Consider the following 26,632-nt stretch of genomic DNA (forward strand, 5'->3'; position numbering starts at 1 on the left):
CCTAGATTAACTAGTTCAAAGCTACCTTAACCTCAGCCAAGCCTAACTAGTTCAAAGCTACCTTAACCTCAGCCTAGCCTAACTAGTTCAAAGCTACCTTAACAACAGCCTAGCCTAACTAGTTCAAAGCTACCTTAACAACAGCCTAGCCTAACTAGTTCAAAGCTACCTTAACAACAGCCTAGCCTAACTAGTTCAAAGCTACCTTAACCTCAGCCTAGCCTAACTAGTTCAAAGCTACCTTAACCTCAGCCTAGCCTAACTAGTTCAAAGCTACCTTAACAACAGCCTAGCCTAACTAGTTCAAAGCTACCTTAACCTCAGCCTAGCCTAACTAGTTCAAAGCTACCTTAACCTTAGCCTAGCCTAACTAGTTCAATGCTACCTTAACCTAACCTAGGTTGAGTTCTTAGCCTAGCTTAACTAGTCAAAGCTACCTAAACCTAGCCTAAGTGGTGTTGAGTTCTTAGCCTGGCCTACCCTAGCTCGTGGCTTGCTTAATTATCTTCTTGCCCAGCCTAGGTCAGAGAGTTCTTAGCCTAGCCTGGCTAGTTTGAATCTGCCTTAACCATCTTCCTAGCCTAAGTAGTTGAGTTCTTAACCTTGCAAGTGGTTGGGTTCATGGCCTAGCTTAGCATAGCCTTGTTAGTTTGAACCTTCCTTTTCATCTTAGCTTAGCCTAAGTAGTTGAATTCTTACGTAGCAAGCCTAAGTGGATAAAGTTATTAGGCTAGCCTAGCATAACATATAATGGGTGTGCTAGTTGAACCTTCCCTTGCCTATTTATCCTAGCCAAGGTGGTTGGGTCCTAGGCCTATCCTAGATGGGCAAACATCTCTCTCCATATTCTGCTAGCCTAAGTGTTGGCGGTTTGAGATTGTAGTTTTGGGCATAATCGTCAAATTCCCTGATGTAAGGTTGGCATTGGGTTGGGTTGGGTTAGGTTCAATTCCTAGCTTAACCTTCCTTTTCATCTGAGTAACCAGATCAGTAATGTAACTCATATTCTGGTGTTTTTATCTTCAAAATAGGGAGGATCCATCTTACCTCTGCTTAGGTTGCTCAGGAACACCACCATGGTGGTTCTTTAGCCCAAAGGGGGTTGTGTGTGTCCTATCATTATAGGGTGACTCCTCTGATGAGTAGCATACTGATTTTATGTCATCATAAGGGATTACTTCATAAGAAGTCTCTACTGTTGAAGATGTATGTTTCCTGGGCAGCTCAAGGACTTCCCCCAAAGTCTACAGTACAATTACTTTCTCATGGAAAAATGTTCAGTAGGAGATTTGATCATGTCTGTGCTGAGTATTTTGTTTTATGACATCCCCATGGTGTGTCCTATTGATTTGCTGTCTGTCTACTTGGAAGACCTTGTTAGACCACTTCTCGATGACAGAAGCTAGATATCTTCTATTCATGGTCCCAGAATTTTTCATTGTTGGTGAGAAGACTCCTCTCAGCCGCCACCTTCACTCATTTAACAGTAGATGTGCACTAGCATGTGGTCGACCTCTGTGGAGCTCATGGTCAGATACATTCCAGGCAGGATGAATGTGGTGGTCTTTTATCTTGAGGGAAGACCCATGTTAGATCTCCTTGCCCCACTCTCCAACAGAAAGCTGGAAGTCTTACTTCTTGATGGTCTAGGATCCTCTTCCTTATGTAATGCACTGCTTATTGCTTGTAATGTACTTTTTAGATTTCTTCGTTTTCATTTGTTACCTTTGTAATGGCTTTGTTATTATTGTCTTTTTTTATTTGTAGGCCACCAGTGTATTGTTGTCTTATATTTTATTGTAGATTTGTAGATTCTCTGGATACTTGTAGTCTCAAGATGCTTAGAAAGACACAACAAAGTTTTTCTTACTTCATTTACACCAGCGTTATATACATAAGTATTAGAAAACATACAATTTTAGATTGTACAGAGGTAAAGTTTTGATGTTTGAAGCCTTTCTTCCCCACAGCTGGAAAGGCCTACAAGCTCACCATCTAGTTGCTAAATTGCTTCTCTCCTTTCTCTGCTTGTCTGCTTCTTCTGTCTACCTCTTATCAAAGAAGTCCTTCCTTCAGTAGTGGGCGGACTTTTGCTATTCATGCCTTCTGGTCTTCTTCATTGGTTGACGATGCCCATCGTTACAGCCTGTTTGGCCTTGAATAATTCAACACCTTTGCTGGGGCGTGATTAACGATGTCACCGGAATTGCTTGGGTTCCGGTGGGGGTAAAAGGTTATTTCAATCACGTTATCACTTCACTTGTTTGGGTTATTACGAGAAACACTCTCTCTCTCTCTCTCTCTCTCTCTCTCTCTCTCTCTCTCTCTCTCTCTCTCTCTCTCTCTCTCTCTCTCTCTCTCTCTCTATCCTAATTTTCCCAACTAACATTACACTCGGGCAGAGGGACGCTCTTCAGCATTCTTGGCACAATATCCAGATATATGCCTTCCCTCAGTTCTGCCAAATCCATCAGGTCCTGGACAGAGTAATGCATCCCAGGAATTTCAGGATGTACTTGGTGGTGCCTCTGTGTCCATAGGCAGAGTGATTCCCATAACTTTTATATCTAATGTCAGCAGTGCCAAGAGAATTCCTCCACGGAACCTCTTTTGCCACCCTCCTGTGGAAAGGTTCCACCAGTCGGTAAGATCTCTGTTGCTTCACAACTGGAGACTGTCGAGTATCTCCTGAGAGCAAGCAGCTTTTCTCGCAAAGCAGCAGACCACATGTTCAGCTATCTCAGGTCTTTGTCAGCAGTTTACTAGGGCAAGTGGGCTGTCTACTGTGGTTGGCGTCGTTGACAGTGTTTCTCTCCACTCTGATTTTCAGTGAGCTGATAGCAGATTTTCTGTTTCACATAAACGACAAACTCTCTACATCGCAGCTTTAGGGAAACTCTCTACATCGCAGCTTTCAGGGACTACAGGGCCACCTTTGGGTTGATCCTGCGCCTGAAAGGCTCTGACATCTCATCATGGCCTGGCTTATGACAGTAAAAACACCAAGGGTTACAGGAATGTGGCCTTCAAATTTGTCCCGGAATTCATAGTTAAGACTCAGAATCCCTCGGTTCATGATGGCAGATTTCTCATTTTCATTCTTCTCCTGAATGAATTGGTGTACAGTGATCCGCAAGAGTTTTTGCTTCATCCTGTCAGAGCTGTGCACTGCTATCTATGGATTCTTCACCCAAGGCCTGGGTGTCATAGACTTTGTTAGCACTAGCCGGTCCAGAATGGAAGTTTCCAAGATCTATTCATACTGACTGCGTGAGGTGATAAAGCAAGCATACTCCTCACTGGATAGTTCTGTCACAGAGTCTCTGCAGGTCTGAGCATATGACATCGGAGGAATGAGTTCCTCTCTGGCCTTTTAGAAGAATCTTTTCATAAGATTTTGAATGCTGGTTCTTGGCTCCTGCAGACCATGTTAACTCTTCCTGAAGGACATTGCCCACAGGTCCTTGGAGACTTTTTTTTTTTTTTTTTTTTTTTTTTTTTTTTTTTTTTTTTTTTTTTTTTTTTTTTTTTTTTTTTTTTTTTTTTTTTTTTTTTTTTTTTTTTTTCTCCTACTCAGGCGTAAGGCTGATATTACTGAGGAAGGAGGAATTTACATAAAAACTGGACTCTACTTTTAAATGCACTGTATTTACATGAATTTACAGAGGTCCAGGAGACTAAAAAGGGGGGGGGGGGTCGCTTTGTTGATCCACCGGAACACGTGGCTGGAGCAATCCAGTCACGGCATTCAGAGATTTTGCGCAAGTGGATTGAAAATGCAAGCTTGCTCCAAGGATTTCCAACTCCTACCACAATCAGGCACGGTGTTTGTCTGCAAATAGAGGACACGGGCATAAGGCAGGGGGCACACGAGGGCGAACGTTACACACTACTTTCTTTCAATCAAAAAAGGCCACTCATGGGAGGGAATGAAATGACTGGGAACAAAGAACTATTTCGTTGCTTGAATTTCCTAGGGGGATGTTACTAGTATCAAAGGGGAGTAATCACAGAATTGAGCCCAGATGGGGGAATGAGAAACTACACAAGTCACCTTGGAAAAAGGAAATGAAATACAGACAAAAGTAAAAAGAATTCCCTGGCTGAACTGGAATTTCCTCTCACCGTACCTGGATCCTGAAGCTTGTAGTCTTCTTGATGTCTCCATGCACTATGGACTTTAAAAATATACTTGAGCCTTCTCAGAGAGCATGGGGAAGCAGACAAGGGGGGGGGGGGGGGGGGGGGGTGGGGGGGGGGGGGGGGGGGGGGGGGGGGGGGGGGGGGGTGGGGGGGGGGGGGGGGGGGGGGGGTTGGGGAGAAGGCAGCGTCTGGCGAGTGCAGGAGGCGATCTGATCTGACCTAAGATGTTTGTGTGGGAGAGAGAATGAGGGAGATGGCTGGTCTCCTCCTTTCTCTTTTTTTTTCCTCTCCATCCTACAGGGGGGTTGAAGAATAAGACACATCTTAAGCTGGAACTTGTCCGATACAGGTGAGTGTGGCAGCCATACTGGTTGCAGTTATTTGTTTTGTTCCTATACAATAAACAAATCTGCTTCGGGTAGCACTTACTCCTCTCTCAGACAAGGGGAGGGAGGAGTGGTAATAAATCCTTGTGGCCTATGTGGTTTATTGCTAAACAGACAGAGTTCTCTGTACCTTCCACGAATTCAGTGAATTTGGACATGTCTCATTGTGTTTAATCCCAGAAGGTTGAGTTTTTAGGTACTCTTTTTATCTTTTCTCTCACGGGCTCAGACCCCCTTCTTAAGACCTCTTATCTTCTAGGAAGGGTGGTCAGGTGGGCTACACCCCCACCCAGTTCTGGGTATTTGTACCTCGACTCTAAGTAGTATAAGACTATCCTATTGTTAAGACCGAGAGTTTGTTAATCATATGAAAAAAATGACAAAATTTTAATCAGTTTGTATTTTTCATAGCTAAAAAAATCTGAGGTATTAACATTAAGGGTATCGGCTGGGTCGGGGATTAATTTTGAGTGACAGTGTTCAAACGTCCACAGATGTTACCTCTAGTTTGACCGAAGATGCACACACAATTTCAGGTGAATTGGATGAAAAATTTATTTTTTTAACGAATATTTTTCTTTTAAACAAAATTTTTGTTTTTTAAAGTACATCTCTTTATTTATCATTCGATTAAAAAAAAAAGTAATAGAAAGTTTAATTCTTATCAAATAAAACTGCAAACTAAAAAATCTAATCTGTGATGTATGCTATTTAAAAAATATATTTCTGGGCTCAGCTGTGTCGCTCCGTGAAATGGGTTCCTTCAGCACTATTTCTAAGGTAAGATATTGCTAAAATACCAGAGAACTGCTAAATTGGACCTGTCAGAATATTCCAGCTCGCTCACCTTCATTTAAAAGGTGTCTGTATAGATCTGGGGCGAGTGAAACTCACTACCACGGCACCCACTCCAATTAGCCTCTTACATCAAAACCCCCAAGAAAAGGGGAGCCGTTCTACGGCTTGCTACCTACGACCGCATATGTAGCGTCATTCCTTCAGATAGCCGTACGCTATACACACGCGTTTTTTCTTTCTCGTATTTTTGCTATTTTGGATTTTTTCCTTCGTTATGGATCGTCAATCTCCATCTGCATCCAAGTTAAGTACTGGTTTTAGTGTTTACGCTATTCAGGGAGTGCTTTCTGGCCTTCATTCCCTTATTATTTAGGTTTTTAGCAGGCGTCACTTCATGAGGCGTCGGCTTTGAGCCGCCATTAGTGTGTTCCCTTTGCGTATCGCTTCGGTTTCACGCGGTCTTCCATACCTTGTGATCCGATTAATAATAGCGCTTTTTATTTATCTCTACCAGTGTTTTGGATGCTATTTTTGATGGTTATACATATATTCTTGTGTTATTTTATTGTATTTTGTTATTTCTTGTTTGTGCACTGGCACGGGGTTTTTCCTTTGTGTACTTCTCTTTGTTTCGTGTTCTTCGGGACAAGCATTATTTTTCATTAATGTATTCATTTTATTTTTCTAATACCACTTATTTAGTTTCTTTTTTTTATTTTCACACCCCATGTCCAGTACATATGTTACTATCTTTCTTTATTTATGCTTTGTTTTTGTATTGCGTCGGCTAGGCTAGTCCTCTAGCCTCCCGCTCTGCCTTTCTCGCGGTTCCCCATACCGCGAGGGAGGCGGGCGGTCACGTGATTGTCTCCCTCTACCGACCTGCCTCCCCCCCTCCTCAGAAGCCCCACTTAGGTGGGTGCTTATCTCGCTCAGGTATATTTTTGAAAATGCAAAAAAAAAAAAAAAAAAAAAAAAAAAAAAAACAAAAAAAAAAAAAACTATATATATAGTATATATATTGAATCTAGGTAAAACATTTTTTTTAGAGAAAAAAGAAAAATAAATTTGCCGATGTGTTCTCTCACAATCTTTATTCAAATTGCTTTTTATGTTAATAAAATCCATTCATAAATAAGGAAGTTTTCAGAATTTTTATGTAGAAAATGTAAGTTTTGAGAAAAATGCAGTTAAAGTTGTGCTAACCATTTGTTTTGTTTTTAGAAGCGCATAAAGTTTCTTGGAAAAACCTACATGGCACCTGCTCCCCTCTCTTTTATAAGAGATATTATTCTCTAAAAAAAAATAGTTATCACTAAAGAAAATAATTTTTATTATTTTTGGGGGGTTATCATAGAATGCCATTCTACTCTTGTGCTGCCAGGTTTTTAGGAGGCTAATGAGCCCCTCCCTCATATCCTCCTTTAGATGTTCTTTGCTTCTTTTGCTTTCTTGAATGCATTCGTTTCCTTGTCTTCTCTTTCATCTGAAGGCTCCTGATAAAATACTGGCATCATCTGCTATGTCAGGGACAGCAATTACATCTTGAAAATGCTCATTCTCTTCCTCCTTCCTGTCCTTATCATCAGATAACTTCAAAACAAAGTCGTTGGTGCCATCATCATCATCATTATTTTGATATATTTGTACAAGAGAATAATAGATTTCACTCGGAGCTTCGTAATAGGAAGTACTTGGCATCTCCTTAGTACACATGGTTGGTGGCAACACATGAGAAGCCACATTATTAGCTGTGTGTATACTTTTAGCTTCAAGATAAGTTTTGATATTGCGAGAGCTTGCTTCCCGTCGCTTACTAAACTTCTTTTATCGCATGTTGGTAATATTTATAACACAATTGATGTCCAAAAGTCCGAGGAAATGTGGCAATCGATTGAAAATAACAAATACACGATTACATAAAACAAATACGTATAACTATTCTCTCTAAGGACAACTGGCTCGCATTACTCAGTCATGGGAAGAGTTCCCATTTCTATCAGGAAAACATATTGTACGGCATACGAAAAAAAATTCAGTGAAAAGAAATAAGTTACTTGAAGAATGAATGCAAATAGAAATAGTAAAACCACCCCTAACCAGACCTTTAGTTCTCTACTTGGGTGTGACCTTTAAATTGGCCTTTAAACCGTTTAAAAGGCTTCGTATCGATAATATCTTGCGCGTGGCAATGGCCCAGACCCAGATCTGTGGAAATATGAGGATAACTCATTTTTGCAAATTTGGGCCAATATCACCAAAATTATAGGCCCCTGATAACCTTAACTGCCCACCTCTAGCTGCCCCTCTCATATCCTTGGTTGTAAGAAAGACTGGTGCATCACGAGGTTCCAAGCCTGGTCAGTGACCAACATCCACCTCGTATACGCACGAGTTGCTAGATGCCACAGATTCCTTGCTTTACAATATTTGATTGTTTTTAACTGGTTTCCAGCTGGTGCTAGAAGATTATCCTATTGTTAAGACCTCAGGTTTGTTAGCTATGAAAAATACAAACTTATAAAAAATTTGTCATGTTTGGTATAAAATTCAATTTCTAATTTATTGACCTTACTCGTTTGCTATCAACTTTGTCATCAGTTAACTTACAAAGTTCTCTCTCCCACAGTATTGTAAATTAAACATTGTGCCATTATTTTATGAGAAAACTAAGTACAATAAGCGTATTGTTGTTTCTTTTTAATGAGCCCAAGTTACTAGGCATTGCTTGCAGCGCATTGTTTCTTGGGTTGAAAAAAAAAAAATGGATTAGTACAGTAAATTATTTCACGATACTCTACTTTTTTTGTACCCTACAAATAATTATACAAATAATTACAGAATTAAACACTGAACAGGATGTAGGCAAAATTGAAGGACCTGCAAAGGTAATGATAAGAGATTAAAAGGCATAGAGAAAATAATAGCTGAAGCAGTTAAATTTGCCCATGGGAAGAATACAGATGGGAAAATCTTCAGGGCCATCTGGAACAAGTGACTAACCACAGGAGAGCTGGTAATTCACGAGCTTATAAGAATATAGTACAGGCAGTCCTTGGTTATCAGCGGACTGTTAATGGCGATTCAGTTTATGGCGATTGTCCAGCGCCACAAAATTGGCTATTGTCTAACGCCATAAAATCTGCGATTTATGGTGCCATACCCAACGGAGGTGCCATAAACAGGTTACAGTACCATAAGCACCATAAATCACTGAATTATGGTTAATGGCAGTTCTTGCTTATTGCACCCCAGCAACCCCACAGAGAACGGAAAACCCCCCCCCCCCCCCACAACTAATAACTGGGAACTGCCTTTATGTACCATCTAAAAACAGGGTGGAGGAAGAAATAGGACCAGAAAGAGCCCTCCAGTAATGGTATATTAAGGATAAGGGGATGCTCTACATTGTGGAAATAAAGGAATCTGACTTCTATGAAAATATTGGAGAAAGTATTTTAGGAAGGACTAAGAAAAGTTAAGATTCATAGCTGTCAGTGTGTTGATGTTACACATTGATTTATTTTATTATTATTTCAGACAAAAATGAGTGCCTTGATGGAACATCTAACTGCCATATAAATGCTGTGTGCATCAACACAGATGGTAGCTATGTCTGCTCATGTGAGCCGGGTTTTACTGGTAATGGACAAAATTGCTTTGGTAAGTTACAATGTTTGTTTTTAGTACAGTACACTTTTTTTTAATTTCAAAATTTATTGAATAATTGTATTTGGCAAAAACTGCATCTTTGAATTCATTTGATTTTGGGGGTTTGTGTAAAGTGCATTGCATTAATCACCTGTTACAGAATTATGGAGAGCTTTGAGGCTCCCTGTTATGTAGTAAAAATGAAACAACATTCAGGTTACATCTAAACATAATCAGAAGAATTGGTTGTCATAGGCAAGTAGCAAGTGATTATCAAAAATATTCTTTATGATGGTTTTGGTAAAATGTTAATTTTTATACCCATGGAATCCATGGCCATGTTCTGGCAGTAGTTCATACATATATATACTAGTACTATGCTCATTTTAAAAACATATTCTGCTTCACTTATGGGATATATGGTTTAGTGAGCGAGCATGTTGCAAAATGATTTGGTAATGGTGTATCATAAAAGTCAGACTGCCATGTTTTGATAGAAACATTTTGGAATTACAGTGGACCCCCTGTATTCGCGTTCTCCGGATTCGCGGACTCACACATTCGCGGATTTCTCTCGGGAACGTTTCCCTACATTATTCGCGGAAAATTCGCGCATTCGCGGGATTTTTCTATGAGAAATATCCACAAATTCCTGGTTTTTGTTATCAATTTCATCATAAAATGCACTTTTTGTGATAAAACTATTAAAAAAACTAAGTATGAACATTTTTAGTGGTTTTTCTTAAGTTTTAACTAACAAAATAGGCTGTTTTTAGCCTTTTTATAGGGGTTCCAAATATTCGCGGATTCTAACTATTCACGGGGGGGCCTGGTACGCATCCCCCGCGAATACGGGGGGACCACATATGGTGAAAGCTGTGTGAACTAAATACTATGACTTTTCAGAACTTAAAAATTGCCTTGAGCCATGCAACTCTCAAGCTACATGTGTCAAAACTGGAGGAATATACAGGTGCTTATGTAATGCAGGCTATTCCGGGAATGGTAAAAGTTGCACTGGTAAGTACATTGTCAAAATTGCTTTTTTGAATAGTACTTAAAACACCTCAGTTAATTTCCATTAGTTCTAGATCTGAATTGGTAAGAGAGTTTATGCTTAAAATATAGAGCTTAGCTGGCAGATTGAAAATACTGTGAGACTTGAATACTGTAAATCTTATTGTAAGACAATTAAAACAAATGTCAGTGCAGATTATTGTTTCAAGATTTAAGCTTTATTCTGAATTGACTGGTGAGAGATTTGAGTTGTTTACTTACATTACCATGAATTTATATTGCTCAGTGTGTCCTTGTAGTGGATAGTGCTGTCAGTGCACTGTAGGCATAGATTCATTTACTGTTTTGTTGCAGCCAATGTACACACTTCAGCTCTCTACCTCTGTTCATATGCTCTTTCTTCCATCTTGCTTTCCACCCTCTCCTAACTATTGATTCACAGTGCAAATGCAAGGTTTTCTCCTGTGCAGTTCAAACTTTTTTTGTCAATTTTTGTTTCAGCACTAAATGACCTCATAGGTCATGGCCTTTGTCCTAAATTCTATATTCAATTGTTTTGCTTATTGTAAATCTACAGTCTATCAATTGGCATTTGAATAAGTGGATTGGAGAACAAGCATCTGCTGAATTAAATTACCTTGTTGGATTGCAAGGGGCCCCCTAACTAGTGGCTGTTTTGGTGTGTGGTTTATTTTTTTCCAGCTGTTATGTCATATGACCAATGTTTTTGAGTTTTGAGTAAGAATACATAACTGGTGTAGTCAGGGTTTTGTACCATGATAAATAGTTGTTCCTACACGATATACTAAACCCTCGGTCCTTTACATAAGGAATTACTTTCGGCGTAGCTGGAATTACGGCCGTTAAATTCTTGAACAAGGTGGTCGGGCAGTAACTACCATGTGGCAAGCAGGTAGGCTAGCCAGACCGGATGTAAACACCACTTTGCTTTCGTCAGTCTTCCGATGAAGACGTGTGTTTGTGAGCTCTGGCTGACTGGTCATTGATCTTTTTTCCCGATGTGATCTTTCTGGTTTATTTTTGTTTTTAAATAAATATGTATATACGGTGTTTGATATTAATGTTAAATGAAATTAGTATATAAACCCACTTTTTGCTATAGCCTTTATAGCCGCCTTTCTGCTTGTGTTAAAGAGTCGGGGGCAAAGGTATGTCAACATATTATTTACATTCTTTCGCCCTTCCACATGAGGATGAGATGTATTTAACTAGAGGATGAGACATGTATTTAACGTGAGTGATTTTGATCCTGTAACGAGACACATATTCATCTGAAAATTACGCTTATGCTTGGGAATTACTGAGGGGAACTTCAGAGGTTTTTCCTAGTTTTGTTTTTATGGTAATTTCTCTCCTCCTTCATCCTTTCACTTACTATCAGACGAAGGTAGAAGAGGGGGCTTGTGGTGTTCGTATTTGGGGGATCTCCTCTCTCTTTGAAGGGTGGTGCCCTTGGATGCGAGAGGAGTATCCTTATTACTTTAATAATTTTTTCCTCTTTTTACAGACTAACAGTGGTGATTGTGTTTATAGCAGTATTGGTTGGATAGCTCTTTGTATTGGTTATCCTAACCTTGGAATTAAACCTGTGACTCGTAGCATGTGATACCGATCCTTGAGTGTGTGTACTGATCTCTTGCTGGTAATCATATTCTTTTACCACTACTACCCTGGAGTTACGTCACTGGACGAAGCTTTTGCACTGCCCTATATGTTCATCTATTCCTGATGGTAGGTCTGGCAGAATTTGGAGGAATTGAAGAGGAAGAGAGCTCGTCAAGTGTCGTCATCCTCCTCTTAGAGATGATCATATTTTCATGTCTCCACCCCTTCGACTCCTAAGGCTTTGCTGTAGAAGAGAACATGGTCCCCCCCCCCAGGAAGTCTTGTCACGGGACTTCTAAGGGTCTGTCTCACTCCAGTGAGACAGGTGGGTGTTCCGCTGGTCCTCCTGTTCCTCCAGGAACGGGGCCCGTCTCTCCTTCCTCAGGGAAGAAGACGGGGTCCATGGAGGTACCAGCCACCGCTGGTACCTCCTCTCCCGGCTCCAGAGGTTCCACTTCCGGACCGGGAACAGTCTCGGCCACTCGCTTGCGAGCGTCACCGAGTGTACGGTCACCAACGGGTGACCATGCAGCCAAGGTTCAGACTGCTGAGTATGCTCACAGTGTCAGGACCAAGGCACGGAGCAAAAGGATGTTAAGAGTCACTCAGGTGACTCGCCAGACTGGCGATCACTCTTGCAGCAATCGTCCAGTACCCAGGGTTGACGTGACATTCCCGCGGGACCGTGCAAGCAGAAACCGGTGGAGGCTGCCCATCCAGCCCTCTTGAGAGGTTTTGGCCTCGACGAGGACTTGGACTAGTCGGAGGACGGTATCTGCTATCTCCTCCTGTCAGGTGCACGCTCAGCCCCACCCAGACAACGGTCGTGTTCGCGCAACCGACCAGTCTCAGTGGTGGCAGACACTTTGCCTGCCAGGCGAGAGTTTCGTAACCCTCCTCGAGGAAGCATTCTCTCCACTGCTGCTTCCGCAGGTCCCTCTGGACAGGTGCAGTTGGGCCATGTTGCTACTGCAACTGCCTCAACTCCGTCCTGGATGGAGGGCCTGTCGGTTGTCCTGAGGAAGCTGGCGAAGAAGTAGTCCAGGAGGAGGAGGAAGGTGTCGTCGTCTTCTCCGTCATCATCTTTGTCGTTTTCTTCTGCCGCCTCTTCCCCTTCGACTTCCAAGGCCTCCCAGCTGAGGAAGAAGGTGGCCTCGCCCCTCCCAAGAAGTCTCGCACAGAGACTTCTAAGGGTGTGTCCCGCTCCAGCGGGACAGGTGGGTCTTCCGCTGGTCCTCCTGTTCCTCTGGGGACAGGGCCTATACAGTGGACCCCCCGTATTCGCGGACTCTCACATTCGCGGATTTCTCTGGGGAACGTTTCCCTGCATTATTCGCGGAAAATTTGCGCATTCGCGGTATTTTTCTATGATAGATATCCACAAATTCCTGGTTTTTTTGATGAATTTCATCATAAAATGCACTTTTTGTGATAAAACTATTAAAAAACCAAGTATGAAAATTTTTAGTGGGTTTTTCTTGAGTTTTAACTAACAAAATAGGCTGTTTTTAGCATTTTCATAGGGGTTCCAAACATTCGCGGATTCTAACTATTCACGGGGGTGTCTGGTACGCATCCCCCGCGAATACGGGGGGACCACTGTATCTCCTTCCCCAGGGAAGAAGACGGGGACCTTAGGGGTACCCGCTACTGCTGGTACCTCTGTTCCTGGCTCCAGAGGTTCTACCTCCGGACCAGGAACCGTCTTGGCCACTCGCAAGGTCACCGAGTGTACAATCACCTACGGGTGACCGTGCAGCCAAGGTCCAGACTGTTGAGTACGCTCACCATCAGGACCCAGGCACGGAGCAGAAGAATGGTAAGAGTCACTGAGCACTCAGGTGACTCTCGCCAGACCGGTGATCGCTCGCGCAGCAATCATCCTACCCAGAGTTGACGTGATATTCCACCAGACCATTCATGTGGCGAGGCTGGGAAGAAGTCCCCCCCCTGGTCACCAAGTCCAGCTGAGGCTGGACCTGGTACCGTGGCGCGTCAAGAGGACGGTGCTCGCTCTCACCGCGTTAGTGGACACTACCAGTCACCCGACCGCCGCTCCCACCGGGACCGGACGGCTCGCATGACTGGTAACAGCTCCGCAAGGAGACAGCTGGTCCAGACCTGCAGCTCGATTGCCACTGTGGGTTGGTGATTGCTGCAGTCCTCCCAGCCTACCGGTTTTGCTGGTAGGCAATGTAGGAGGGTTCGTAGCAGCACCCCTGATGCACGAGACCGACGCTACCGTCCTTGGTCCAGCGCTTCTCCGCAAGGAGACCGCTGGTCCAGACCTGCAGCTCGATCACCACCATGGGATGGCGATCGCCTGCAGTCCTCCCAGCCTACTGGTTCTGCTAGTAGGCAGGGTAGGAGCGTCAGATCTCCCTCACCTGTCCCTTCAACCTCCTCGGGCAACACTGGGAGGAACAAGGCATACAGGAGTGACCGTGATGAATGGACTTTTTACGGTCCGGCCACGAACCTGGTTCAGTCTTGGGACTAAACAGATCATATGCTCAAGTGGTTGGAGGGAGTCTAGGAAAGCGTCATCATCTTTACTAGCCCCTAGTAAAGATGATGACGCTTTCCTAGACTTACGGAGTGACCATCACCGCTGTTCACGTGACGGTCCTGCCGGACAGCGTATGCAGAGACCGGTGTGGGCTCTCCCTTCAGTCCTCTTGAGAGGTTTTGGCCTCGATGAGGACTGGGACGTGTCGGAGGATGGTATCGGCCCCCTCCTGTCAGGTGCACGCTCAGCCCCACCCAGATGACGGTCACAGTGGCGGCAGATGTTTCGCCTACAGTACAAGTTTCATAACCCTCCTCGGGAAAACGTTTTCTCCAGATGTTAACTTGTTCCTAGACTCGGAACAGCCATCACCACAGGTTGATGGCTGCCTGTAACTCGCTTCTCCAACTGCTAGTTCTGCTGGCAAGACAAGCGAGAGCGTCCAATCTTCCTCCCCCATTCCCTCTCTTCCTATGGCTGCGACGGGAATGGGAAGGATCCTGCAGAGCGTTCTCCATAGGATTCTGCGTCTGGGACTGCGCTCCTGGGGGGACCTTCAGGTGCTACCAGATGTAAGTCCCCGTCGTTGAGGAAGGATCTTGCCCATTCCTCCTAGATTTCTACGGGAATCGGGAGGATCACCACTCGATGATCGTCTAACGAAATTCAGGGGGGGGGGGGTTTCGCTGAGCGCTTGAAATTCTTCGGGAATTTTTCTGAGCGGCAAACCTCACCCCCCCCCCCCCCCCCCCCCCCCCCCCCCTGAAGTGTTTTTGTCTTCTACCGATCTGCAAACACGTTGGGCAAGACCACAGTCCGGAAGCGTGGGACGAGACCACCAGTCGGAACCAGCGGGCGAGACCACAGTCCGGAGCGGGCGAGACCACAGTCCGGAGCGGGCGAGACCACAGTCCGGAGCGGGCGAGACCACAGTCCGGAGTGGGCGAGACGAGAATTCCTGATAATTGTTACTACGATAATCAGGAATCTCACCGAATGCTCGAATTCCTTGGAATCTCCGGCGTCTCAGGAGTGCTTTGGTTTTATTGTAATTTCCAAACACACTGTCGAGACAGACATTCCATGTAATTGTTATTACGAACTCAGGAGTATCGCTAAGCCCTTAATTCCTGGAATTTCTAGCGTTTGAAGGAAGTACTGCTGCTGAAGGAAGAATATCTCGGGGAGGGGCTCAGCCTGGATCCACCTGACGGTCCGTCGCCTCAGTAGGCGGTCACCCCCGGTATAGAGAAGAAAGGGCAATAACAGTCAATCCTCCTCTCTTTTTTTCCCTTTACTTCTTGGTTATACCAGAATGAAACAAAGAAATAAGAGGAATTCGGTGGAGCTTACTCCTCGTAATTCGAACCCGAGAGACTATGCTTTTGGTTCAATCCTAGGATTTTACCTAACATACATTAATCCGTTCAGGATGGATAGCACCGAGACGAGAATTTGAATGCCTCTCCAGTGCTACTGTTTTGGGAACATCCAGTTTGGCTTGAACTAGTCGTCTTCGGTATCCTGTTATCACCGTAGAAGTCATCCTTTGGGAAAACTTCACCTTTGCTCTCTTCATTAGAGAATGAAGGAGGTCAGCTTCCAGTCCTTATTCTTGTTCCTCGAATGGAAGAGAATTTAGGCTGGAGATCTGTGTACAGGAACCTACATATATACTATACATATATTTCTCTCGCGACATGCTTCTGTTATCAGTTGAATTGTCTGAGGTGTAGTTAACTCTACGGTGATGTGACTGAGACGAATAGTATCTTCTCTTAATTGAACTACAACTTGGGACTGACTTGCAAGCCTCCCAAGAGTTACCAGTTTCGATTTTGAGATACTAGTGTTATTGTTTACAACAACACCACGGCGTTTGCATTCACCGAATAGGACGGGTTTCTTCCCTCCCATTTCGGTTAAAATGCAAATGCTTGAGCGTATTTTCTTGCGCTCGATGGTTCTAGCCGAACACATTCCTTCATGGATTACCTGGCAACTCAGGATGACAAGTGAGCGAGAGCTAGCGGTGTACGGGCTGCCTGCCAGCCCTGCCTGCCGCAGCCTGTACCAGCTGGCTCTCCGAGATAGTTCGGTCGGCTATTGTCTCTCGTCCTCTGCGATGATTGACTAACGAATCGAATCCCTGCCCGGCAATCACAGACTTAGGTCTCTGGTTGGCTGGAATTCTCGCATGTGTATGACCATCTCTCCTGCATCGCCTTTTGCTGTTGCGAGGATATTCAGACATATCTCACTATACTTGTTATCATCCTAGTCTTCCGCTTCATCGCACCTGCCACTGCGATGACGCAGAATGATTTCTTCAGGCATCTGGGTTTGTCTTCTAAATACATCTCATAATTGGTAGGTGTGCAATTATTCTTTGTTCATCCCGAATTGTAGATGAATAATGGAAGACTTCGCCTGTTCCCCACCCTGTCAGCTCTTCTTTCAAGTAATAGAAATGTCCTCCCTGATCCAGCCCATGAGAAGCGGTTCTTCAGGCAGTACAAACCCTGTGTTTTCATTACTGAAAGGCACTCCGCTCTCATTGCTAAGTCCGACTTCTCACCGAACAGCAATGAAATAGCGGTTTAGTGTTTTCAGTCCTCTGTAAAACAACAGGGATTAAAGCCGTATTCACTGGTTGGTGTCATCGACAGGACTTTTATTATGTCAGAATCTTGAGAGAGAACTTCTCTTGATTCAGCTGTGAAGATGTAGGTCTACATTCACCTTAGTCTTTCATTGGCATATAGTATTTTCTCTCCTTAGTTTAGTTGAATCTAAACTAAGGAGAGAAAATACTATATGCCAATGAAAGACTAAGGTGAATGTAGACCTACATCTTCACAGCTGAATCAAGAGAAGTTCTCTCTCAAATTCTGACATAGAAAAAGTCCCGTCGATGACACCAACCAGTGAATACGGCTTTAATCCCTGTTGTTTTACAGAGGACTGAAAACACTAAACCGCTATTTCATTGCTGTTCGGTGAGAAGTCGGACTTAGCAATGAAAGCGGAGTGCCTTTCAGTAATGAAAACACAGCGTTTGTACTGCCTGAAGAACCGCTTCTCATGGGCTGGATCAGGGAGGACATTTCTATGAGAACTTCTGTCTTGCCATCAGGGACCTCGGTCTCTAGAAGGCAATTGACTATCGTCTGATGGGCGCATGCCTTGAGAGAATCATCATCTCATCTCCCAACATCATTGGCGAACAAGATAGACGATTTGTATGGTTTCTCTGCATAACCCTTCAAAAAGCGAGTGTCGTGACTACGTCTCGGGTGCATGACTGCTCGCCTCACATTAAGCGCAGTCAGTCGGCAGCTGTTTAAGAGTCCAAGACAGCCATGAGCTATGCTGTGGACTTTGTATTGGTTGATACATAAGTCATTACTTTGTCCTATTGGCGTGTTCCTGTACCCATAAGAATTGACACCCACCATGGAGTGTCGGTGTCTTTACCCGCTGCGGAATATTACAAGTCCGTGAGAGACTTCTCTGCAGTTGGATAGTCCAGTGGGTGGGTACTTGTCATCACTCTGAAGAATATGTTGGACAGGAAGATAAATAAGGTCTCATTGCGACCATATTTATCTTTCCCTTCGGACCTGCCCACAAGTCCTTGGAACCTCATTTCCTTGGACAGGACCAGTGGTGGATGCTTGCAGGTTGTGTTTGCTTACCCAGCTCCTTCAAGAGGACAAGTTGCATCTCTCCTAAGCTTATACATAAAGCATCCTTTTTATGTTTATCAGAATCATAGAAGCAATCCTGCTCCTTCCTCTAGCAAGGGGAGGAAGGAGACTGGCAATAATACAAATCTTTCCCAGAACTTTGCAATAATGCCTCCGACTAAATATGATGAGTTACGATTCCTCACTCATTTCGAAAAGGCTCAGAAGTCTGGCTCTTGATCATGTAGCTCCTATACTCCGATCAATTTTCAGAGGCAGGGCACTCCTCCTCGCTCTTACGACCAGTAGTAGCCTAGGTGTGTAGAACTCCAGTCAGTTCTACAGGCTCACTCATATTCCTCCCACCAATCAGTGAGTCATCCTTATGTAAAGGACCAAGGGTTTTTATAACGTGTAGGAACAAATCACAATTTTTGGAAGTAAATTGTATTTTGTTCATGCAACTTACCTGACATATATATATAGCTGTATTTTCTGACGTCCGACAGAATTTCAAAACTCGCGGCACACGCAGTGGGCGGCCAGGTGGTAGTACCCATTCCCGCCGCTGGGAGGCGGATATCAGGAACCATTCCCATTTTCTATTCATATTTTTTCTGTCGCTGGTCGGTAAACAACTGTTTACAGACCTCCACCTAGGATTTTTTGGATTGACTCGTACTTAAGTATCTGGATTGACTTTTGGTTGTTGATTCTGGATTGTTGGATTGGCATACGCAGTAGTGGACTGTTTTTTTATTTTGGATTGGCTTTTCTGTAAACGTGATGTTTGGATCAAGTGCAGCGAGTTTCAGAGCGTGTGTGAGGAGTGATTGTAAGGTGAGGCTACCGAAATCATCGGTAGATCCCCACACAGTATGAATGGGTTGTAGGGGGCATGTTTGTTTGGTGGATGATCGGTGCAATGAATGTGATGGATTGACCGATGATGGATGGAAGGTGTATGATTCCTATCGGCGTAAATTGGAACGCGATAGGAGCAGGAGGTCTTCCTCCAGGAGTGGTTCTACTAAAGGTGAGGGAACTAATATTTCACCTGCTCTAACACCTGTAGATTTTGTATCTCCTAAACCTGTGTTGTTGCCTTCGGGCCCTGATTCTGTGTCTGGAGAAGGTAATGCCCTTTCTCTGATTTTGGAGTCTCTTTGTACTCTTGAGACTAAAGTGAAAGCCTTAGAAACTGGCGCTGTGAAAGTGTGTGATCGTGCCCCTAGTGTTGTGGAGGGGGCGTCAGATTGGCCCCATAATGCCTCTAGGCCTAGACCGCTATCGGACTCCCAGGAATCAGGGAGGGGATATGTCGAAAGCCGCAAGAGGGTTACGGGGGCTCCCCACCAATCTGGCGTCCCTTCGGCAGGCCTTCTTGCAAGTTCCCAGGCTGCCAAGGAGCGCGCACAGGCGCGTATCCTTAAGGACTGTTTTTCGTCCTCCGAGGCGTCCTCCCCGCACAAGGGGTGGAGCGCTCAGAGAGACTCGCGTCCTCTGAAAAGGATGTTTCGTTGTGAGGACGCTTCACGTCCTGTCTCGCCAGTTTCGTTGCGCTCTTCTCCGGATGCGTATGACGCCTTTCCGCCTCGGAAGAGAGGTAGGATGTCATCCGGCGAGGACGCTGAGATGTGCTACAGTCGCTCTCTGGAGAAGCAGGTAGCTGTAACTGTGAGAAGGAAGGAGGCGTCCCCTCGCCCCTCGTCTTCTCGCAGGATCAGCCCTGCCCCTTCTGTTCGTTCTTCTCCTACGAAGAACATTTTGTCCCTTCAGGACCAGTTGTCAGCGCTGATGGCTCAGAGGACTCGCCCAGCAGCAGTCGAGCCTAAGCGGAGGAAGGACCTTAGGCTGCCTGTCAAGAGGACGAAGCAGTCTCCTTCTCCCTCTCCTCGTTCCTCTCTTTCTCCGATTGCGTCTCCTTTAGCTAATCGCCGATCTCGTTCGCCTGCTAAGAAAGCGGGTCGTCAGGACGCTTTTGTTCCCTCTCAACGTCATGGGCAGGCTGCTCGCCGTGACGCTCAAGAGGACGCTCAGGACGCTTTTGAGTATGCTCAGGACGCTTTTGAGGACGCTCAGCAGGACGCTTCGGAGGACGCCGAGCAGGAAGAGGACGTGCACCAGGATGCTTGGAAGGACGCTCGTAGTGACGTGTCTCCTTATAAAGAGATCATTAATGCTAGAAAAGTCACGCTTTCTTCGAAGTCTGCTCGATTGTGTAAGAAGCGTAAGAACGCTTCTCTTGGAAGTAAGGCGGCCTCGGGCATCGTCAAGGACGCTTATCGCCGTCAAGACGCTCTGCCTCCTTCGAGCTGTAAGGTTCGCCGCAAGGAAGGCAGCCTAGATGAGGCTTCTGCTTTTAAGCAACGGGGGTCTTTGATCAAGGCCAGACCCGCTGGACGTACGCCCTCTCCGGAGGGGCGGTCTCCTATTCCTATTAGGGAAGGAGAATTGAGTAGTCCTGCTGACTCGGTAGAAGAGGAACCTTCTTCTGTGTCTTCAGTCTCGGACTACAAGGTTCTTGTGCGGCTGTTGCGCTCGTCCTTTGGGGACAAGTTTCAGCCTGCAGCTCCCAAGTCTCCTCCCTCGCAGTTTTCGTCTTCCAAGTCATGTAAGACCCCAGAGTTTGTCGAAATGAAGACTTCGCTCTCCACCAAGAGGGCCTTCAAGAAACTCCAGGACTGGATGGATCGAAGGAAGGATCAGGGCAAGTCAACTTTCGCCCTTCCTCCCTCTAGACTCAGCGGAAAAGGGGGTATTTGGTACGAGACCAAAGGAGATGTGGGTGTGAGGATCCCTTCTTCAGCTCAAGGGGACTTCTCGAGCTTTGTGGATTCTCAGAGGAGGTCCCTCTTATCCACTGCCAAGGTGTCTTGGACCCCTACGGAGACAGACCATCATTTGAAAGAACTGCTACGGACTCTCGAAGTCTTCAACTTCTTGGACTGGTGCTTGGGAGTTCTAGATCTGCAATCTAGAAGCCCGGATTCTCTCAGTTTGGGGGAGCTGTCCAGCGTGCTATCGTGCATGGACAAGGCCGTCAGGGATGGTTCGGAGGAGCTTGTTTCTCATTTTGGGACTGCCTTCCTTAAGAAGAGAGCTCTGCTGTGTAACTTCACAGCTAGATGTGTTACACCCGCTCAGAAAGCGGAACTGCTCTTTTCTCCTCTTACGAGCCATCTCTTCCCCCAGACTTTGGTCAAGGACCTGGCAAGTAGCTTGCAGGAAAAAGCTACACAGGACCTCTTAGCCCAGTCCTCGAGACGTCCAGCAGTTCCTTCCACTTCATCTTTTGTTCGACCTCCTAAGAAGGTTAAACCCTTTCGTGGGGCTCCTCCCTCGAGAGCAGCTCCTCGAGGGAGAGGGCTTGCAAGAGGAAGAGCTTCCTTTAAACCCAAGCCATCAAAGTATAGTTTGTCCTTCAGACACCAGTCGGAGCCAGACTGAAGTCTTTTGCGGGAGCATGGAGAGAGAGAGATACGGACCCTTGGTCCCTCAAGATCGTGGAGCAGGGATACAAGATCCCCTTTTTGGATCCTCCTCCTCTTTCCACGACTCCCAGAGACCTTTCTCTGTCATATCAGGGAGAAAAGAAACGAGTTTTGTTCGATCTTTTACAACAAATGATCGAAAAAAGAGCGGTGGAGCAAGTCGCGGACCTGGGGTCTCCAGGTTTTTACAACAGGATTTTCCTAGTACCAAAGCAGTCGTCGGGTTGGCGTCCAGTCCTAGATGTAAGCAGGCTCAATCTTTTTGTAGAAAAGATCAAATTCAAGATGGAGACGCCTCAGTCTGTTCTGGGAGCCTTGAGACCGGGCGACTGGATGGTGTCCTTAGACCTGCAGGACGCGTACTTTCACATTCCAATCCACCCTCTTTCAAGAAAATACCTAAGATTCGTTTTAGGCAACAAAGTGTGGCAGTTCAGAGCCCTTTGTTTTGGCCTGAGCACGGCTCCGATGGTTTTCACTGTCGTCATGAAGAATGTGGCGAGGTGGCTACACTCTTCAGGGATAAGAGTTTCCCTTTACCTCGACGATTGGCTTATCAGAGCATCGTCGAGAGAAAATTGTCTGAAGGACCTTATGTTAATATTAGCCTTAGCGAAGTCCCTGGGACTTCTTGTCAACCTCGAAAAGTCGCATCTGACCCCGACACAGTCCATCGTGTATCTGGGGATTCAGATGGATTCAGTGGCTTTTCGAGCGTTTCTGTCCCAGGAACGTCAGCGGCTAGGCTTAGAGAAAATCTCGGCCTTCTTGGGGAAAGAAACTTGCTCGGAGAGGGAATGGATGAGTCTGCTGGGCACCATTTCCTCGCTGGAAAGGTTTGTTTCCTTGGGAAGACTGCACCTCAGGCCTCTCCAGTTTTTCCTTGCGGACAAATGGAAGGCCAAGGACGATCTCAATGCGATCTTGAAGATCTCGGAGTCGGTAAAGAGCCATCTAAGATGGTGGCTCGATCCTCAGAAGCTACAGGAGGGCTTATCCCTAAGTCTTCTGAGCCCCGACCTAGTGTTGTTTTCAGACGCTTCCATTTTGGGCTGGGGAGCAACACTAGGAGGGGAGGAAGTGTCAGGCTCCTGGAGAGGGGAACAGGCAGTCTGGCACATCAATGTCAAAGAACTTGCAGCGATCTTCCTGTCTCTGCAGTTCTTCGAAGAAAAATTGACGAACAAAATTGTTCAAGTCAATTCAGACAACACCACAGCCCTCGCGTATTTGAAGAATCAGGGAGGAACACACTCCCGGGCTTTGTTTCACCTGGCAAAGGAGATTCTGCTGTGGGCAAAGGTGAAGAAGATCACGATCCTGACAAGATTCATAGCAGGAGTGCAGAACGTCAGGGCGGACCTTCTCAGTCGACAGGACCAAATCCTGCCGACGGAATGGATCTTGCACAAAGACGTGTGTCAAGAACTTTGGAAGTTGTGGGGACGTCCTCTTGTCGACCTATTCGCGACGTCGAGGACGAAGAAGCTTCCTCTGTATTGCTCCCCGGTCTTGGATCCAGGAGCAATCGCTGTGGACGCATTGCTCTGGAGTTGGACGGGCCTAGACCTGTATGCCTTCCCTCCATTCAAGATCATGGGGGAAGTCATGAGGAAGTATGCGGCTTCAGAAGGGACGAGATTGACCCTGATCGCCCCTATGTGGCCAGCGAGAGAATGGTTCACGGAGGTCATGTCTTTCCTTGTAGACTTCCCAAGGGCGTTGCCCTAGAGGAGAGATCTACTCAAACAGCCTCACTTCAAAAGGTATCACCAAAACCTCTCCGCTCTGGGTCTGACTGCATTCAGACTATCGAAAAGTTGGCCAGAGCGAGAGGTTTTTCGAAAGCAGCTGCGAGAGCAATCGCAAATGCAAGACGAGCATCTACAAGAGCTGTCTACCAATCAAAGTGGGCTTCCTTCAGGGCATGGTGTAAAAAGGAGGGAGTTTCCTCTTCCACGACCTCTGTGAACCAGATAGCCTATTTTCTACTTTTTCTTAAGAACGTGCAGAAATTAGCAGTCCCGACCATTAAGGGATACAAGAGCATGTTGTCAGCGGTTTTTAGGCACAGAGGCCTGGACCTTTCTGACAACAAGGATCTTCATGATCTCTTGAAATCATTCGAGACCTCGAAGATTCCTCAAGCGAGACCGCCTTCATGGAACCTTGACGTAGTTCTTAGACTTTTGATGTCAAGTCCGTTTGAACCTCTTCAATCAGCGTCTCTTCGGAACCTGACAAAGAAGGCTCTTTTCCTAACTTCTCTGGCGACGGCGGAAGAGAGTTAGTGAAAATCCAAAGCTTTTAGTAATCTAGTGGGCTTCAAAGGAGACAACGCTGTCTGCTCTTTGAGTCCAACTTTCTTGGCAAAGAATGAGAACCCGTCTAACCCTTGGCCGAAAAGCTTTGAAATTAAGGGTATGTCAAGTCTGGTGGGCCAAGAACCAGAGAGAGTCCTGTGCCCTGTCAGGGCTCTCAAGTTCTATGTTCATAGAACGAAAGAGGTAAGAGGTCCCTCAGGTAATCTCTGGTGCTCTGTGAAGAGACTGGAATTACCTTTATCTAAGAATGCTGTTGCTTTCTTTCTGAGGGACGTCATTAAAGAGGCTCATTCATCTTGCCAGAAGACTGATTTGAGCCTCTTGCGAGTGAAAGCTCATGAAGTCAGAGCTGTCGCTACCTCTCTTGCCTTCCAAAAGAACATGTCAATCAAGGACATTCTTGATGGCACCTTTTGGAGGAGCAATTCTGTTTTCGCCTCACATTACTTAAGGGATGTGAGAACGATTTATGAGGACTGCAGTTCTCTTGGGCCATACGTTTCTGCAGACAGAGTCTTGGGGGCTGGAGGTAGCTCTTTCCCTATCCCTTAGTTAGGTTTTAGGTTAGTTTTTTAATATGTTGTGTTTTTGGTTTTTGGTGAGTCTTGTGTGAAGATCTCCCATCTATTAGTTTAGCGTTCAGGGGGTCTTTGGCTAGTTGGTCAGGTGGTGGTCAGTTGCTTCATAGCCCTCATATGTATGGTTCGATGGTCTTGTCACGTTGAGGTCACGTCCCCGTTGACAGAGCATCCAGAGCGCACCAGCACTACAGGTCTCCACCTGGCTGGCAACTCTGATTAAGCAGAAGCAGGCTTAAGTGACAGTAATCACAGAGTCTACTTTACTAACAGGTGAGGAACCAAGGTGTACATCATCTACTTAATTTAGTTTCCTACAAATCCTATTCTGTCTCTTCCCACCATCCGAAGGTGGGATTCAGCTATATATATATCTGTCAGGTAAGTTGCATGAACAAAATGTTATTGTTATAATACAATTAAGTTTGTTCATACTTACCTGGCAGATATATATATAGCTGTATTTTCTGACGTCCGACAGAATTTCAAAACTCGCGGCAGTGGTGGCCAGGTGGTAGTACCCATTCCCGCCACTGGGAGGCGGATATCAGGAACCATTCCCATTTTCTATTCATATTTTATCAATGCCACTGTCTCCTGAGGGGAGGAGGGTGGGCACTCTAATTATATATATCTGCCAGGTAAGTATGAACAAACTTAATTGTATTATAACAATAACATTTTTCCTAACTATACAAACCTCCTGAGGTCCTTTACATTCATGCCCACCTCATGCCACCCCTCAATCTGAACCTGGGCCGAAAGGCAAAGTGGAGTGGTTACATACGGGTGGCAGGCTAGCCTACCCGCCTGCCACACGATAGTTACTGCGTAACTACCTTGTTCAAGAATTTAACGGCCGTAATTCCAGCTACGCCGAAAGTAATTCCTTATGTAAAGGACCTCAGGTTTGTATAGTTAGGAAAAATACAATTTACTTCCAAAAATTGTGATTTTTAAGTATTATGTACCAGACAACTAAGCTAAATAATTAGCTATGTGTGAGATGTCATGGCTTCTGGCACTACTAATGGAAATACAACATAATTTGGGTCACCTTTTCTTACTTTGCAGATATAAATGAGTGTGCTTTAGGCAGTGATCCTTGTAGCTCTGTGAGCACTTGCATCAACACAGAAGGAAGTTTCCTTTGTCGGTGTAAGCCAGGCTATGAAGGAGATGGAAAAATATGTAGAGGTAAGTAATTTTAATTTTTTTTCTTGAAGGAAATAGGATAGCCTTGTGTTCCTGCATCTCTCTTGTGCTTTGAATTATTTTCTTAAAGAAGTTTTTACTACAAATAGCAATTATCGATATCATAGGAGTTACAATACTTTTAGACCTGTATATACATTAGTTTTGAAGGCAGATTTCCAATGAAAAGTGGGAGACATGTTTCTCAGCCAGAAATCATGAGTTGAACCTTGCATGACTATACTGCTGGACAGTATATGATAGCAACATTGATTTTGAAAGAATTTTAGGTATATACTTTAGATAAAGTGGTGTTAAAATTTTGTTCTTAGCCTCATGGGGTCTAAGTATTCATTCTTGTGTTAATGGATCTTAGCAGTTTTTTTACATTTGTGATAGTTATCTTCTAATATTTGCAATTCAAAAAATGTGTTCATATTACTTTAGTTCTTTTTCTATTGCAGATGTAAATGAATGTCTCGCAAGAACTCATAGATGCCATGTTAATGCTGACTGCATCAACACTGATGGTAGCTACATATGCTCTTGTAAACTGGGTTTCACAGGAGATGGTTTCAAATGTGATGGTTAGTCCATTTCTGATCATGGTTACATAATTTTGATCCCTGTAGGGTGTCATCAGTGCAATGTAGGTATTACTGATGGTTCATTGCACTGTCCTTTTGGCCCTAGTTGTAGTAATTTTCGTTCCTTTTACTGTACTGCCATTCTTAATATTTCCTCCATCTTAATTTTCACCCTCTTCTAACAGCTGTTTTATAGTGCAACTGTGAATTTTTCCTGTTACACCTTGAAAAACTTTTTCCTGGCAAGATCCCTTTCAGTGCTGAATGACCTCTTTGGTCCCAATGCTTGGCCTGTGGCCTAAATTTTATATTCCGTTCCATTGCAGTGAGAAAAATGAAACCTTGATTAAACAGTGTGCAATAACTTCTCATTGGAACATGGTACAAGTGATATGCAAAATATAATATTGACAGAGCAGTTTTGAAATTAAGAAATACGTAGTGTTAAAGATACTTAAAAAAAATTACAATAACAACAGTGACTTAACAGTAGTTTCAAAGTGTATTGTAAGATTAACCCTTTGAATACGACTGGGTCGTATACGATACGTTTCCTAAGGTATCCCAGAACACGGCTGTATCGTATACGGCCACTGGCAATTTCCTTTCATGTGGAAGACTGATGATTGAACTACT

General features: G+C 44.7%; 1 protein-coding gene across 2 annotated transcripts in view; it reads left to right on the forward strand.

Annotated features, from left to right (window-relative positions):
* The window catches only part of LOC135210215 (fibrillin-1-like), a 179,911-nt gene extending 153,895 nt beyond the window's left edge, over positions 1-26,016 (forward strand). For both annotated transcript variants that reach the window (XM_064243051.1, XM_064243052.1), the window contains 4 exons: positions 8,868-8,990; positions 9,885-9,998; positions 25,290-25,412; positions 25,874-26,016. In XM_064243051.1, coding sequence (XP_064099121.1) covers positions 8,868-8,990; positions 9,885-9,998; positions 25,290-25,412; positions 25,874-26,001 — 488 coding nt within the window. In that variant the 3' untranslated portion in view covers positions 26,002-26,016. The remainder of the gene's footprint in view (positions 1-8,867; positions 8,991-9,884; positions 9,999-25,289; positions 25,413-25,873) is intronic.
* Positions 26,017-26,632: the final 616 nt, after the last annotated feature.

This window comes from Macrobrachium nipponense, chromosome 39 (genome assembly GCF_015104395.2).
Source record: "Macrobrachium nipponense isolate FS-2020 chromosome 39, ASM1510439v2, whole genome shotgun sequence".
In the NCBI taxonomy this organism is placed as follows: Eukaryota; Metazoa; Arthropoda; class Malacostraca; order Decapoda; family Palaemonidae; genus Macrobrachium; species Macrobrachium nipponense.